Consider the following 17,490-nt stretch of genomic DNA (forward strand, 5'->3'; position numbering starts at 1 on the left):
AATGCTTTATAAGGCAAATATAGTCTCTTAATTTAAAATAATATTAAAAATAAATCAGGGCCTACAAAAAATGGTGAACTGGCAGCCTTGGAAACTGAAGTCCTTCCTCTATTAAAAAAAAAAAAAAAAAAAGGAGTACAGAGACAGATGGAATGCAAGCTTCTCTGTTACCTCCACCCAGGTGCAGGGTGGATGAGATGAAGATGTTAGTTCAGTCTCCAGATGTATTCAATCTTTGGTTGTCTGCTGAGACTGCCAGTATGAGTGCAGCGCAGTGCCAATTGTGATGATGGCTTACTTATTTACTAGAGACTGGAGCACGCCCACAATCCCATTTCAGTATCAGATGGTAACAACTAGCAGCGGTTACTGGAACAATTTTTAATCACTATCAAGCATGGCTAAATATAAACTAGTGGTAGAATTTTCAAAAGCCCCTAATTGTCTTAGAAGCATAGTCCCAAGGAGAGTCAGTGGGACTTGTGCTCCTATGTCACTTAGGTGCTTTTGAAAACCCCAGCCTGGCAACCTGTCGGTGAAAGGATGTGTATTCTACTACAAACCGCAACTCACCTAGACCTTATTAAAATACAAAACAAACAAAAACACATCTCTTAGAACGGCTTGAAAAATGATTTTGTAACATATTTCCTTTATTAATGAGCACTTTCCATGGAAATTGCTTAATTGGTTTTGAATGTATTTTCAAAAGAAATGTTTAAAACAAATGGACTAAAAATTAAGGTCTGTATGCTTGGATTGTTAAAATTACTGACCAAATCAATATGCTGCAGTGATGGATTTTTATTGCAAAGGTTACAAAGAATTACCGGAAGATTATTAAGAAGAAATAAAGGATTAGAATTAGGCTCTATGTAGGTATCTTGTGGGTAGAAAGGATGTTGTAATTGATAGGGTACAAGCCTGGTAGTCCTAAAAGCTTGGGGAGAGATGGCAACATTTTCAAAGTGCTGCCTATATGTTGTGTGTCTGATTACGTTATTTTTGAATTTTCTTAAAAGCCCATTGTAGAAACATCTGGGTTTGGGTTGACAGTCTTTGCACTAAAAACAGTCGGTTTTACATTTTTTACACAAATTCATAATTAAAATAATCCCCACCCAGTGAATTAGGGGGTCTCAGCTAATCTTAGCATAAACATTTCTTTATTCCCAAGGAAGAATTAATGAAGAAGGGTAGTTAAAATGGTGAAGGCCAGATTGCTCTGAGTAGGCAGTCTTTACACTGAGGCTTGACTACAACCAAGGGATTCCAGCAAACAGCGTTGGGGAGAGATTTCCATAAATGGAAATCTATCTGCACTTTTCCCCTTCCTAAAGGACTTGTCTGGTTTTTGTTCTTAATTATTGTTAAATCCAAAATAATAAAAAAGAGCCAAAATATGGAATAATTACTCCAAATGATCAAAATAAATTGTTTAAAATTAAGCCAGAATGGCAGTGTTTGCACTGGTGTAACTAGCTACAGAAGGTGCTAGGCAGTGGAAAATCAGGCCTGCTATGTTTCACCACAATCAAAGAGGCAGAACTGAATTACTATTTAAACATGTCGCTGTCTAAGAAAGAAGATAATAGACATGTCCCTGCCTAAGAAAGAAGGTGGCCATAAAAGCGTGAAAACTTTCTGTATTTATTGACCAATCCAGAAATGGATTTTAATATATTAAACTTCTTATCACAACCAAAGTAAAGGACTTATTATCAAGCGCATATTAAACTAATGTCATAGCAATTGCTCCAAAGGAAAAAACAAAGAGAAACCAACTCATGACATTAAAAAAAAAAAAAAAAAAGTCATAGGCCATCACCACAGTAATCTCTTCAAAGAAGAAATGAATGAGCCTGATCCTGAGAACATTGAAACATGTGAGTAACATAGTGAGTTGAGTTAATAGCGTGTGAGTAGTTCCATTGGACTCATTGTACACCTTATTACTACTGAACCAGTAGTTGATACTTAGTTTTTCAATGCAATATCTTACCAGCAGGTGAGTGGGGTGGGAGGAAGTATTTTTTCATGCTTTGTGTGTATATAAAAAGATCTTCTACACTTTCCACAGTATGCATCCGATGAAGTGCGCTGTAGCTCACGAAAGCTTATGCTCAAATTGGTTAGTCTCTAAGGTGCCACAAGTACTCCTTTTCTTTTTGCGAATACAGACTAACACGGCTGTTACTCTGAAACCTTTCTAATATTACAGTCCATTGTCAAGGTCTGATCCTACAATGAATTACACAGTGGGACTACTCACATGAATAAAATTATTCAGGGGCTTTAGTATTTGCAAGCCAGACCCTGGTTATAAAGACTAGGGGTCAGATTCAGCTCTAATTTTTTTTACTTCCTCTTTTGAGCACTATTGAGCACTATTACTGTGTGTGGTGTTTAATAATTGTCCTATTCCAAACCAGGTGTATAGGGACTGCAATTCATTTGTAAGGCACTTCTGGATGAAAGGAATTATGTAAAAGTATTACATTATCATAAATTAATAAAAAATAAATTCAAAACATAAAAAAGACAATAAGAGCAGTAACAATGTCCAGAATAAAATGAAAAAGTCTCTCTGTCTTTATTCTTTACAGCATAAGCTGATCAACTGGAATCAGAAAAAATGTTTTGTGATGATATTGCACATATAGGTGCAGTATGGAGTTTATTCCCTCTCTGAAGCATTCAGTATTAGTCATGGTTGTAAATATGCTATTGAACTATGAAGACTACTAGAGCATTTTTATATGGCAGTTTTTATTCTCCTTTGTAGGCTTTCTTAGGGGGAGTTCTCCTGAAAATCAATAAAGGAAAAGGAAAATGTTAGGGCTATGAGTTTAATATGAATATGTGAAGACGAGAAACAAATGGGACTAATATCCCACACTTGATTAACATAAAAAACAGATTTGCCACCAGTCTTAGATTAAAAATGACCCATTGGAGATATAAATACAATAAAATATATACAGACTAATGATAAATTATTTTTTGGTACTGCAGGTCCATGGTTTTTATTCAGGCCCATCTCTGTTAATAAGATTGAAAACCTAAAAAGTGAGAAAATAAGACGGACATTTTATAGAACGACTTCTGAGGGAAGAGCAGCTAAACGGATTAACATCATATCAACATTTTCTAAGGGTTGTGGTAGATTCTCCATCGATGACAATTTTAAAATCAAGATGCAATGTTTTTTTTCTAAAGGATATGATCTAGGAATTATTTGGGGGGAAGTTCTATGGCCTGTGTTATATAGGAGGTCAGATTAGATGATCATAGTGGTCCCTTCTGATCTTGGAATCTCTGAAACTAAACATCTAAATGTCCTCTCAAGAAATATAGGCAGCCTAAGTTGTTCAATCATAGGAGAAAATACCTTACTGCTGTGGTTTGTTACTTCATGGAGACATATCTCCCATGCAGCAAAACCCCTTTAATCAGAAATCCCATGCTACTGGTACAAATTTACCAGAAGAATTCTAAGCTTTTTCTTGGTCAACAGACAAAGGGTGAGATACAACCTTGATGTAAGCAGCTCCTCCTGCTGCTCTATAGTCAATAGGACTGGGTCTGTTTAAACCAGTGCTGAAATTGCTCTAAAGTATTTAACTACTTAAATTGTGCTTTAGATCTAATTGAGGATTTTGTGGCCTTGTATCTTTCAGTTGGGAAAGGTCAGTCCTGTGATTTCCAGGTCAAAACTGTTTGACAAGGATTTAGTGCTATCCACAACCTGAGATGTGCTCCCAGGCTCTCTAGTTTAAAGGGAACGCTGTAAGAGTAAAAGGGGCTAAGAAAGCAAAATATAGAGGAAAAGAAGACTATCTTAAGTGATTTACAGACTTGAAAATTCTGAGAATAGAAGCCATAATTGAACTAGCTTTCAGTTGTCACAGTGCTGAATTATTACTATTCTGAAATGTAAATTGTAGAGCTCTCCAATACTGTTTCCATGGAATAGTATGTTATAAGCCCAAGTCTTTCTTAAGAATCTAGATCCTTTCTGGGGAAATGGTGTCTTCTATATGCTAAAATTTGAGGGAGTTTCTCTAGCTATAAGACAATCTAGGGCAACAGAATGGATAAGCAATAACACAAGCCAATCTGAATAATCATTTTAACATTTTTCTCTTTTTCCTAGGCTATAAAAAGGCCGTTGGAATTATATTACAATGTAGAAGAACATTACATTGGTCTCTTCAGTTCTGTATTTCCTTTCATTGAGAACTCACACTATTAATAAGAGTTCTGCATTGGTTATTCAAGCTACTTTTTTATCATCCATCTTGTCATTAGCCCATCTTTCAAAGGTATTTTGCTGGTTCAGACCGGTGCTAAATGTTTTCCAAGGGCCCGTTCCAGCTCCTACTAAAGTAAATAAGAAAAGACTTCATTGAGGGTAACTAGGCCTACTCATGACTACAATCAATAATGCAAGATGTTCAAAAAAGGGGAGGAAGGAAATTGTGAATATTTTCTCAAAATCTTCCTCTCTTCCCCGCCCCCCCTTTTTTAATGTCAAAAATTGTAAAAATTTCTATCAATTCTGCGGCTGGTCAAATTGAAAGGTGGGAAAACGATGAAAATGTTGACTTTTCATAAAATTACAAAATTCAGAAAATATTGACCAGCTCTGGGAAGTAGCTCAAGAAACTTCAAACGATGAGTCATTCCTGAAGCATAACGTATATAGCTCTGCAAATCCGTAGATATTCACAGATAACCACATCGTGGATGCAGATATCCACCACCATTTTTGCAGATGGATGCAGATCCAAATTTTATATCTAAAGCTCTGGAAATCGGTGGCTATCCACTTTCTATCCACAGATATTGGCTTCCGCAGATGCGGATATCAGCTGATCATTTTTGTGGATCGGATGCAGATACAAGTTTTGTATCCATGCAGGGCTCTAATAATGTAGCCTTTCATTGCCAACAATTTCTGATGCTCGCAAATTACTGTAACAGGGAATAAGCATTACCAGGTCTCAGAGAAATTAACTATTGAATCCAAGTACTAGTATCTTCAGAAAAACAAAGGATTGCATAGAGAAATGAACAGATGCAAACTTTCATTTGTGAACTCTCATCCTGGCATAATCATTGAATGATATAATTTAAGACTAGGGATACGTCAATTATATTACTTAGCACTTATATGGCAATATTTGTGTTGTAAATGGTTTACAAATGTTAACATGCGGTCTAGATGGTTATCTAAAAAAGTATTCTGTTCTTTAAGGAGTCTCCAGGAATGCTGAATTCAAACCCTAATCTGACATTCTTTTAATTGCCTGATAATATGGTCCTGATCCTGCAAGAATTTACATATGCTTAAATATAATTCCTGTGAGTAGTTCCATTAACTTCCATGGACTATTTGAAGTACGTAAAGTTAAACACTTATGTGAGATGACACATAGATGTCCTAACCTGCATGGAAAGCTAAGTGGCATGGGCTCTTGGAACCCTTGTAAATCACCTGATGCAATCTGTCCTTTTCTGGAGAACCTCAAAGGACACACACCAAATGCATCATACTAGACTCCTTTGCTTCAAGTAATGATTTATCTTTGAGTTACTGCAAATGAAAGTTGTGTGATTTGACCTTCTCTCAGGTAGGTGAATGGGAACAGCAGAAGCAATGCTCTCCTACGCCTGAGTGCCCTCCTTTTCTTCAAGTGGAACAGGTTAGATGAACATCCACGAGGGATGGTCAAGGTGTACTTAATCCTGCTTCAACAAAGGGAGGCGGACTAGATGACCTCTTGAGGTCCCTTCCATTTGTAGTTTTCTATGATTCTCTGAGGCCTGCCTTATAGTGGGTATGTCTACACTACGAAATTAGGTCGATATTATAGAAGTCAGTTTTAAGAAATCAATTTTATACAGTCGATTGCGTATGTCCACACTAAGCGCATTAAGTCGCTGGAGTGTGTCCTCACTACCATGGCTAGCATCGACTTACGGTGCGGTGCAATGTGGTAGCTATGCCACAGTCTCCGCTGCCCATTGGAATTCTGGGTTAAGCTCCCAATGCCTGATGGGGCAAAAACATTGTCGCCGGTGGTTTTGGGTACATGTCGTGAGTCGCCCCTTCCTCCATGAAAGCAACGGCAGACAATCGTTTCGCACCTTTTTTCCGTGCGGATGCCATACTGATTTCAGCAGCCGGTGCAGTAGGACTGCTAACCGTCGTCATCCACCACTTCCGTTGCAACTCTGCTCTGCTGCTATTGTCTCAATAGTGGATTTCTCCATGTTGTCTGTCATGGACTCCCGGGTACGTGTGTTCTTCCTTGGGAAATGTGTGCGGTGCTAACCGTCATCCTCCACCGCTTCCGCTGCAACTCTGCTCTCCTGCTCTCATGAATCCACCTCGCAGGTCCTCTCGTCGTGCTCTATCTATTCTCATGGCATCCTTTGTCAGCCACTGCTTCCGCTGCAATTCTGCTCTCCTGCAGACGCCATACCACGGCAAGCATGGAGCCTGCTCAGATCACCGCAGCAGTTATGAGCATTGTAAATACCTTGCGCATTATTCTGCAGTATGTGCAGAACCAGAACTTGCAAAAGCAGGCGAGGAGGCAACAGCAGCACAGTGACGAGAGTGACGAGGACATGGACACAGATGTCTATCAAAGTACGGGCCCTGGCAATTTGGACATCCTGGTGGCAATGGTGCAGGCTCATGCCATGGAATGCCAATTCTGGGCCCGGGAAACAAGAACAGACTGGTGGGACCACATAGTGTTGCAGGTCTGGGATGATTCCCAGTGGCTGCAAAACTTTTCCATGCGTAAGGGCACTTTCATGGATCTTTGTGACTTGCTTTCCCCTGCCCTGAAGCGCAAGAATACCAAGATGAGAGCAGCCCTCACAGTTCACAAGCGAGTGGTGATAGCCTTCTGGAAGCTTGCAATGCCAGACAGCTACTGGTCAGTCGGGAATCAATTTGGAGTGGGCAAATCTACTGTGGGGGTTGCTGTGATCCAAGAAGCCAACGCAATCACTGAGCTGCTGCTATCAAGGGTAGTGACTCTGGGAAATGTGCAGGTCATAGTGGATGGCTTTTCTGCAATGGGATTCCCTAACTGTGGTGGAGTGCTAGACGGAACGCATATCCCTATCTTGGGACCGGACCACCTTGGCAGCCAATACATAAACCACAAGGGGTACTTTTCAATGGTGCTGCAAGCACTGGTGGATCACAAGGGACGTTTCACCAACATCAACGTGGGATGGTCGGGAAAGGTACATGACACTCGCATCTTCAGGAACTCTGATCTGTTTGAACAGCTGCGGGAAGGGACTTACTTCCCAGACCGGAACATAACTGTTGGGGATGTTGAAATACCTATAGTTATCCTTGGAGACCCAGCCTACCCCTTAATGCCATGGCTCATGAAGCCATACACAGGCACCCTGGACAGTAGTAAGGAGCTCTTCAACTATAGGCTGAGCAAGTGCAGAATGGTGGTAGCATGTGCATTTGGATGTTTAAAAGTGTGCTGGTGCAGTTTACTGACTCGCTCAGACCTCAGCAAAACCAATATTCCCATTGTAATTTGCTGGTTGCACACCCCCAACCAAGTGATATCATGTGCTTTACAGCCCTCTGTGGAAAGGATCACTTCTAAAAGCCCCAACAACTTCCTATCCCCATTAAAAAAAAGGCATAAAACTGTCTCACCCACTTAAAAAAAATACACAAATAACAATAAGATAGGGAAGGAACCTTGCGGGATTCTTGCAGCTTGCAGGCAGCCATGGTAAGCCCCCACCACCCAATTCTCTCGGATGATCGCTTCACCCCTCCTCCCACCACGTGACTAGTATCAGGGAAGATCTCTGCCAGCGAAACACGAACAGCTCAGCGTGAACAGGCCCCCCCACACCCTGGCGTGGCTAAAAGCGGGGATGATTTCTTTTCAGCCTCAGGCAAACAGCCCAGCAGGAATGGCCACCTCTGAATGTCCCCTTAATAATGTCCTTGGAGGATTTCCGCTCCATCCCCAGACACGTTAACAGACTTCTCCAGTAGCTGTACTGGCCATGAATGAATCCCAAGTCTTCAGGGCAAATTAATCATTAAACATGCTTGCTTTTAAACCATGTATTATATTTACAAAGGTACACTCACCGGAGGTACCTTCTCCGGCTTCATGGTCCGGGAGCCCGCCTTGGGAGGGTTGGGAGGGTATTGGCTCCAGGGTGATAAACAGTTCCTGGCTGTCGGCAGAACGGTTTCTCCACTTGCCTGTTGTGCGCTATCCTCCTCCTCCTCGTCCCCCAGATCCTTATCCCTGTTGCATGAGACTCCCCCCTTGCAGGTGTTCACGGACAGGAGTGGGGTAGTGCTAGGGGCACACCCTAGAATTGCATGCAGCTCATCATAAAAGCGGCATGTCTGGGGCTCTGACCCGGAGCGACCGTTTGCCTCTTTGGTTTTTTGGTAGGCTTGCCTCAGCTCCTTAATTTTCATGCGGTACTGCTGCGGGTCCCTGTTATAGCCTCTGTCCATCATTCATCTTTTGGAACGGAGTTCTGATAGCACGGATTCGTCTCCCCATACAACGATCAGATCCAGTACCTCCTGTTCGGCCCATGCTGGAGTTCGTTTGCGATTCTGGGACTCCATGGTCACCTGTGCTGATGAGCTCTGTGTGGTCACCTCTGCTGATGAGCTTGCCACGCTGGCCAAACAGGAAATGAAATTCAAAAGTTCCTGGGGCTTTTCCTCTGTACCTGGCTAGTGCATCTGAGTTGAAAGTGCTGTCCAGAGCGGTCACAATGGAGCACTCTGGGATAGCTCCCGGAGGCCAATACCATCGAATTGCATCCGCACTACCCCAAATTCGACCCGGTGATGTCGATATCAGCGCTAATCCCCTTGTCGGAGAGGAGTACAGAAATTGATTTTAAGAGCCCTTTAAGTTGACAAAAATGGCTTTGTGGTGTGGACGGGTGCAGGTTAAATCAATCTTATGCTGCTAAATTCGACCTAAACTCGTAGTGTAGACCAGGGCAGTGATTCTTCGTTCCCTTCTAAGGAACTGTTGTACTGTTTATCAGACAATTCACCTGGGTATGGATAGCTTTACATGTTGTGATCAGATGAAAAAGTAAATGTGTGTATTGTGTGTGTGGAAGTGGTGGGATGATCTAAGTATCTGAAAGCATTCCAAAGGTTAAAGTAAGTGTTAACTCTTCCCCACCCTGTCTCCTCCCTGGGAATTGAAGGAAATTACAGCCCACCCAGACTAAATGACAGTTTGCTTGAAATAATGACAGGCGTGTGTGCAGAAGAATCACAGTCATACAGACAAAGGGAGGAAATTTTTTGCATTTTCTTCTAACCCGGTAAATGTGGCAGCTTCTGCCCTGAGAAGAGAGGCATGAATCTCCCCAACTTCTAAAGTCAAATGTCATAGAAAACCTCCTGCAGCGATCTGTGTCCCTGCAGTAAATACAGGAAGCAGTAAGTCACTGTAAAACACCGGCTTGCTAATTCTTTTTCCCGTTAAACAGAGCAACTCATCCTTTTTGCTGGTTGCACAACCCCAGCCAAGTGATATCATGTGCTTTACAGCCCTCTGTGGAAAGGATCACTTCTAAAAGCCCCAACAACTTCCTATCCCCATTTAAAAAAAAGGCATAAAACTGTCTCATCCACTTAAAAAAAATACACAGATAACAATAAGGTAGGGAAGGAACCTTGCGGGACATGAGGTAAGCAAAGCTTAGTCAACCCCGATCAGTTGTGAAATATCAAACAGTTCCAGGCGACACTGTGGCTTTAAATGATTCAAAGGAAATCTTGTGTTTTTCTTAAACATTTTCTCCCGGTCTCTCTCTCCTCCCCTCGCTCCTTCCTCTCTCTCCTGCCTTCCTGTCTCAGTCCCTCTCTCTCTCTCTCTCTCCTTTTCTCCTCCCCACTCAGTCCCTCTCTCTTTCTCCCCCCCCCCCCCCCCCCCAGTTTCTCTCTGTGTCTGATTAAATGAGAAGGAAGTGTGGGAGTGGTGGTTTTGAAGCTCTCCCTTTAAGAGGCAGCCTGCAGTGACGAATTGTTGAAATTGCCATTGCAGGATGGCATTCCGCTATAAATTCATTGTTCCACCTCCTCTCATCTTCACATTTCTCTCCCTTCTCCTCTTGTTCACATCGACAGACTGGGGATAACAACCCGCATTAGAAAGGGAGAAGCTGTTTTACAAAATCCAGGGCATTATTATTATCGTTATTATTATTTTAACCATCTCACCGGAGACGATCGAGCCTTTTTTGGCGTGTGTGTTTCTTCTCCTCTCTTCAAACAAAAGGGGGCAAAGGAAGGCGAGGCACTTGCTGCTGAAAGGGCCGATCTGTAGCGGATCCCCCGGCCTCTGCTGGGGAGGATGGTGCAGTGACTCCACGAGAGAAGTGGAAGAAGAGCGGAAAGTGCTCAAACTTCCCCGCTCGCCGGGTGTGAGCCTCCCTTCTTCGCCTCCTGGGCAGCAGTTGTTTTAGGATTGTGGCGCTCTCCTTCCATGTGCTCCCGACTCTTCCCTGCAGACAAACGCAAAAGTTCACACGCGAGCTGCCTTTGTTGACATTTTTTCCCCCTTCCTCCCACTCACACTTGCTTCAAGCTCGGGAGGATTTTCCCCCCCTCTTAAGCTCCGCTGTTGATCTCCACCGGGTGATTTTTTTTTTTTTTTTTAAAGAGAGACAAATATGGTCCTGAAGTTTGTTTCCCTGCTGCTGGCTGCGGAGTTGCACTTTGCCGCTGCCAAGACCGGATCTCCAACAGCAACAACAGCAGCACCTGCTGATGATAAAACCCAGCCGCCTCCCGGGGCGGCGGCAGCAGCAGCAGCGTCCCGTCAGCCTGGCCCCCAGCAGCTGCCCCGGACCAGCGGCCCGGTGCAGAACATTGACCAGATCTACTCCGGGGGAGGCAAGGTGGGCTACCTCCTCTACGCGGGGGGCAGCAGGTTCCTCTTGGATCTGGAGAGGGACGAGCTGGTGGGTCCGCAGGCCCCTGTGCAGCACCCCCGCGGCTGGGCTCACTGCTATTACCGGGGCACGGTGGACGGAAGCCCCCAGTCCCTGGCCGTATTCAACCTCTGCGGGGGGCTGGATGGCTACTTCGCGGTCAAACACGCCCGCTACACGGTGAAGCCCTTGCGCCGGGCCAAGGGGGCGGCCCCGCGGCGGGTCTATGGGCCCGGCTCCGCCCCGATCCCGCACCTCTTCCGCAAGGACCAGTTCAGCTTCCAGACGGTGCCTTCGCGCCCCAGCTGCGAGACGCGCGGCTCCGGCCAGGCCCCGCCGCTGGAAGGCAAAGGCGGGCTGCGGGGGGGCCAGGAGCGCCCCGCCCAGCCCCAGCTGGCCCCGGGGCCCTTTGCCCCGCCGGGCGCCGGGCGCAGGAGCAAGCGCTCCATCTCCAGAGCCCGCCAGGTGGAGCTGCTGCTGGTGGCCGACGGCTCCATGGCCAAGAAGTACGGCAAGGGCCTGCAGCACTACCTGCTGACCCTGGCCACCATTGCCTCCCGGCTCTACGGGCACGCCAGCATCGAGAACCCCATCCGGCTGGCCGTGGTGAAGGTGGTGGTGCTGGGTGACAAGGAGAAGGGGCTGGAGGTCAACAAGAACGCGGCCACCACCCTGAAGAACTTCTGCAAGTGGCAGCACCAGCACAACCCGCTGGAGGACGGGCACGAGGAGCACTACGACGCCGCTATCCTCTTCACCCGGGAGGTAGGTGGCCTGCGGCCCTGGCACCCCTTGCCCAGCCCAACCAGGGCTCCGCACAATGGGACAGTGGTCTCTAGAGTCATAGATTCCAAGGCCAGACGGGACCGTTGTGATCATCTTGTCTGACCTCCTGTAGAGCACAGGCTAGAGAATGTCCCCACGATAAGCATCTCTTTTAGAAAAACTTCCAATCTTGATTTCAAAATTGTCAGTGATGGAGAAGGCACCATGGCGCTTGGTCAATTGTTTCAGTGGTTAATTACCCTCCTTTCTTGTCTGGCCTGATTTTCCTTCCTCCTCCGTTGTTTCCCTTTCTTTTACATCCACCTTTACAGTCCTCCAGTCTGCAGGGTAGGTGTCTGACCCTCGCTTCTGTTGGTGTGTAGGTCACTGCGCTGGACAGCAACAAAGCTGATTGCAAACCCCAGCTGTGTGGGATCCTACCTCATTTCCTAACTAGTTGCTTAGTTGACAACACCACAGAATCATGATGATTAAAAAAACAAAGCAAAACAAAACCCTCCAAACTTTATGAATGGTGCTATCTAAACTGAGGTGTAATGAGTGCAGGTGCTTTGCAAGTTTCTCTGGCGCATCTGCTGATGCACTGCCTCCCTGGCCGGCAGCACCCCATGTTTAGTCCAGAGTTGGGCTACTCTTGGATAGAGACTGCAAGTGTTTAGGGCCGGTGTTAATTTGTATAATCTGGACACATGGCTACTAGAGACGAGACCGGGGATCGGCAACCTTTGGCATGCGGCCCATCAGGGAAATCCAGGCCAATGGGGGCTGCTGGAAACGGCAGCCAGCACATCCCTTGGCCCACGCCCCTTTCCGCAGCCCCCATTGGCCTGGAGCAGCGAAACGCAGCCAGTGGGAGTTGCGATCGGCCGAACCTGCAGACGCGGCAGGTAAACAAACTGGCACGGCCCACCAGCGGATTTCCCTGATGGGCCACGTGCCAAAGGTTGCCGATCCCTGGACTAGACCAAGATCAGCAAATTCATCTCCACTTGAGAAATTACATTGCTGTCATAGTCTGTTTCACATTTCCTTGTTAACAGTAGTGCATCTTCCATCATTTATGTATAGTCACAGTAAAGAACTGACAACACCCATTAGACCAAATTAATCCAAGAATGAATTTGACCGATTGAGATTAGGAAAACAGAATGAATTGGTAGATAACACCTTAAGGAGCTTCCCTGCTTAGCTGCTGTAATTTAACATGGTATTCCCAGCATGACAGAAAAATGGCATTAGGCCTGGAGGAATACAGAACTTGTGGTACAAAACTAGGACTTAAATATAAGACACATAAACGAAGCCACACTAACTCAGTTCAACTCAGTTTGTGGAGGAGCATGTAGTACCTTGCTATCCATATAGTGAAAATTGGTCTCCTAATCAATTAAAGGCCAGATACCACAATTCTCATCCATGCAAAACTCTGCATCAGTGCCTTAATTGCATTGCCATACATAGTTAAGGAGCACTGCTCCTGTGCACATGTGGTATAGTTTAGGCAATGATCTACTGTAAGAATATCCCGTTCAGTTATATTTTTTCTTTCCTCAGTAAGAAAATAATAAAAAACTGCAGGACTTTCTGTTAGTTTGAATTCTCTTGCTTTGCTGCATCACAGGAGGCTGCCAAAAAGGATTCTTTGGATGGTTTCTGGAAGGAGGTGCTCAAGAGGAAAGGGAAAGAAAAAAGACTGGCTTACTTTTGTAGCTGTAAATACTTGAAATATTAGGCTCCGTCTCTGTCATCCCAAACTTGTACAGCAGGCGCTTTCTTGTGGCAGTTCAAACCCATCCATTCTGTTTGTTAAAAGCTATATCAGATCTCATTTTAAAACAGTCACCTTGCTAATTACAATCTGAAGGAGAGGAAGCTAGCTTGATTGTGTCAAACTGCTTTCGTTTTTGATTATAGACATCAATATTGAATGGCGATTCTGGGCCAAATTCTGTCAATCTCACATGTCTCTGTAAGTACTTCTGTCGATTTCAATGGGACTAATCCTGCTTCACACAAATAAGGATGGCAGATTGTGGCCCTAAACTTTGAGATGATCGCTAACAATTGGACTGCATTGCATAATATCTTACTCTGTGAGTTAGGCTTCAAAGGGACTACAGGTGGTAGAATCTGATCCTAAACATTTATTTTAGATGAAAATATCACAGCAAAGAGCAAAATATCACAATTTCTGCAGTCTCAGTTTGATCTTAGTGATTATAGTAATAACATTCATAGGACACATTAGCCTTCATATGGAAAAATAGTTTGCACTATTACCAAACAAACAAAAATATGTTCCAAGAAAAATCATTGGCTGCAGTTTGCTTGGTCATATGGTTTTTGACACAATTAATTATTTGACATATCCTCAGCTGACGTAAATCAGCATAGCTCAATTCAACTTAATGAATTGCTGCACTGATTTACATCAGCTGAGGATCTGGCCCTGTATTTTAAGCTCATGGAGGTTGCATCATAGGTATATTTGTCTTAATGAGAAAAAACACAGGTATTTTCTTACTATGTGCATTCCTGGACTGTTTTTGAAGGGAATGTGCTGAGATCCATACCGCTTTCATCTGATGGTGTTGGAAGGTTCAAAATGAATCTCAGTTAGACCTCAGAATGTAAACATGAAAAAGCGTTAAAGGATCAACAAGCAGAAGAGGTACAGCTCTTAGAAAATAGGTTTTTTTAACCTCAAAGAAAGATTCCCCCCACACACAGAGTTTTGTTTTTCAATGAGAAGAAGCAGCAGTTGGCATGAGGATCCAACTTTTACAACTGTGTTTTGAATGTATGAAGTAGGTTGCTTAGCAACTAGACGCCAAGCTATGGCTCCATGTTTTCCTGGGCTCTGAATGCTGCTGTGCTCAGTGTTTGTGCATCCAGATGTCTTCTTCTAAATGGCTTGTTTTTCAGGCATGGAGCAAATGTGTGAGATACATTTTCCATCTGTTTATTAGCCAAGCCCACCTTGATCTCTGCGTCTGTGTGTCAACAGAATAATGTTGGCAATTCATTTATCAAACTAACACATTTCACAAACTTTAAGTAACTCATTATGCATCATCAGTGTGTACATTAAGCATGCATATTACCATGTAGCTCTCTAGCCTAACACTCACATTGATTCTGGAAGGACTCTTGTACTAGAACTCACATTACACACAGCAAAATATTTTAAAGACACACTGATCTTGCTTGAATGGGAAAGTGCTTTCAAGGTCCTTCCCCTTGTTCTTGTTTTCTTTTCACTTTCTTTTTTTTAAAGACAAATCAATATGTAAATGTTCATAGTACTGAATGCACCAAGGGCTTTCCCTCAGTGTACAATTACTACCAGTAATTATGTTGTTAGTATTTAAATTACAGGTAGTGCCTATGCAATCTGTTTTTAAGTAGAACTACTGAGTCCTGATTTAGAAAAAGCAATTGACCTTTATGGCTCAATGATAGGTGGTCTGTTATCTGTATTTAATCTGGTAAGTGCTTCAAAATGAGCCATGCTGCATAACACAAGAGGTCAATATATAATTTGCAAGGGATCTGGGTTTAACTCTCTCTAATATAGACAAATGACCAGGCTTTGAAAGGTATTTAGACACTTAGTGGGATTTTCAAAAGCATCTAGGCACCATAATACCCATGGGCATTTAAAACTCTGGCCCAAAGTTTTAAGTGAAAATTCTTCTTAACTTGGATCCACGGCTATGCATTGATATCAACAAGTGCTTCTCCTGAGTAAGGATTACAAAATCAGACCCATTAGTTTCAATTAATCCTAACTCTTGTATGACAAATTCAATGATTTGCTTCAATGTTATGGAAAAGTGTTATAGAATTTAATAGAGGTGAAATTTTTAAATCACTAGGTTCTGTAGAAATGTGATAGGGTTCTACAGACATTATTTCAAAGCCTACATAATTTCATAAAGAAAAATATTCTTTCTGTAGGCCTGGTTCTGCCCCTACTGCTGACTGTGAGAGAACCAGGCCCTGCAGAGTATTTGAATTCTAGAGAATGGTTAAAAAAATATAATAGGTGATAATTTTCCATTAAATTATAAATTTGTTAGTCCCTAAGATGCCACAAGTACTCCTCACGTTTTTTTGCTGGTACAGACTAACACGGCTACTACTCTGAAACCATTAAATTCTGTAGGACTTTTCATTAGGGCAGATAAATACATTCTCCATAGATCTGTTACTGTCTTTGTTTATTTTGTGGCTAGGTCTCTAACTATGGTTCTAAATTTCTGGGCCAAATTCACCCTTTTTGTAAATTCATTGACTTTAGTGGAGTTACACCAAGGATGAATTTAGTCTGTTTTGCTTAAATCTCTTTTGTTTATGTCTAATGCTTAGACTCTGGAAACTATTTATTTGCTATATTGACAATGCTTATTGACATTAACAGTAAATATCAGACTATTTGCCACAACACAAACACATGAGTGATGTAGCTTCCAAACTGTACTTGAACCAACACCATTGTTTTCTTGGGTTAAGTCTTCTCAGCAAGTACCCAATAAAATCAGGCCAGATTAACAAGTGTGAACTTGCACAGCACTGTCTGCCCCTTTAGGGGCTTGCAGAGTCAGGGAGCAGCAAGCCCTGGCCTAAGTAGAATCCATCAGGCTGGTGTTGGGAACCAGCTGATACAGCCAAGCAGCAGTTTTAATGACTGGCTCTGATTCCCACTTGGAAGATATTAGTAAGGACCCAGATCTGTGAGTGGAGGGGGCACAAGAGAGACAAACACTTTCCTGAGCAGCAGTGGAAGGCTGCAACAGGGCAGGAAGGCCCTGTGGTCCCCCCTGAGGCTAAGGGATGGCCTTGAGCTCCGTGGGTGGCAGAGGAACTGCAGTACCAGTCCAGTTCAAGACTATCACTTTTGTTTCTTGTCACTATTTTTTGCCATTGTGGGGCGGAGGAATAGAAGAGCTTGTGCTGAAAGCTAAAACAGAGTTAGGTATGGCTGATTGTTACAGCCCCCACCCATCTCAGGAGGTTCCTGACCACCAAACCACCCTCCCCCTAAAACCGGATAGATTCTATGAGCCCCTGCTCCAGGTCGCAACCCTACTCACTCAGATTTGACCAGTCATGACGGAGTGGTGGCCGGGGCAAACCTGTGTGAGTGGAGCTGTGAACTGGCGCTTGGGCCCTCCACTTCTCCCACAACCACCAAACCAAACAGAGATTTTGCTGCATGCCCCCTCCTGCCCTGAAAATTCGACCATTCCCCGCCCCCAATTGAGACCCTCTCTTCAAGGGGATAGCATTGTTAAGAGCGTATTGTTAAGAGTTTATAGGTGGGGAGCGGCACAGTGAAGTTTTGCCTACGGTGGCAATTGTCTTCTATATCACATGCTCTGTGTAGTTTAAGGATGGGGTAATTTGCGTAATGCACAGGGTCCCAAAATTATTTAATCCAGGCCTGTGTACAATTCCCCCAACCTATATCATTCATGACCTAAGCTAAACTTGAATGCAAGCTCCCAGAGGAGAACTACTGAAAACATCTGGACAAAATCCCGTTCTCTTTCTTTCCTTTCATTCCACCCTGAATCATATGAAAACTAAAATAGATACTTCTCACAACAAATACAGGCAACCAGAACATGAAAAAGTCTTTCATAAGTACTGCTCAGCATAGTCAGTGATAGTACCGTCATGCCTGGCTCTAACAAAAAAGTTCAC

At 43.7% G+C, this 17,490-nt stretch overlaps 1 protein-coding gene and 1 long non-coding RNA gene across 2 annotated transcripts in view; one reads left to right on the forward strand and one right to left on the reverse strand.

Annotated features, from left to right (window-relative positions):
- Positions 1 to 1,630: 1,630 nt before the first annotated feature.
- LOC119566853 lies at positions 1,631 to 11,105 on the reverse strand. The gene is made up of 4 exons (XR_006287971.1): positions 10,972 to 11,105; positions 10,139 to 10,566; positions 9,379 to 9,478; positions 1,631 to 2,806 (listed from the first exon to the last, which is right to left on the reverse strand). It is a non-coding gene; the product is annotated as an uncharacterized LOC119566853 (long non-coding RNA).
- The window catches only part of ADAMTS5 (ADAM metallopeptidase with thrombospondin type 1 motif 5), a 43,500-nt gene continuing 36,744 nt past the window's right edge, over positions 10,735 to 17,490 (forward strand). The window contains exon 1 of the mRNA XM_037905557.2: positions 10,735 to 11,760. Within this exon, the coding sequence (XP_037761485.1) occupies positions 10,735 to 11,760 (1,026 nt within the window). The remainder of the gene's footprint in view (positions 11,761 to 17,490) is intronic.

This window comes from Chelonia mydas, chromosome 1, assembly GCF_015237465.2.
Source record: "Chelonia mydas isolate rCheMyd1 chromosome 1, rCheMyd1.pri.v2, whole genome shotgun sequence".
NCBI lineage: Eukaryota > Metazoa > Chordata > Testudines > Cheloniidae > Chelonia > Chelonia mydas.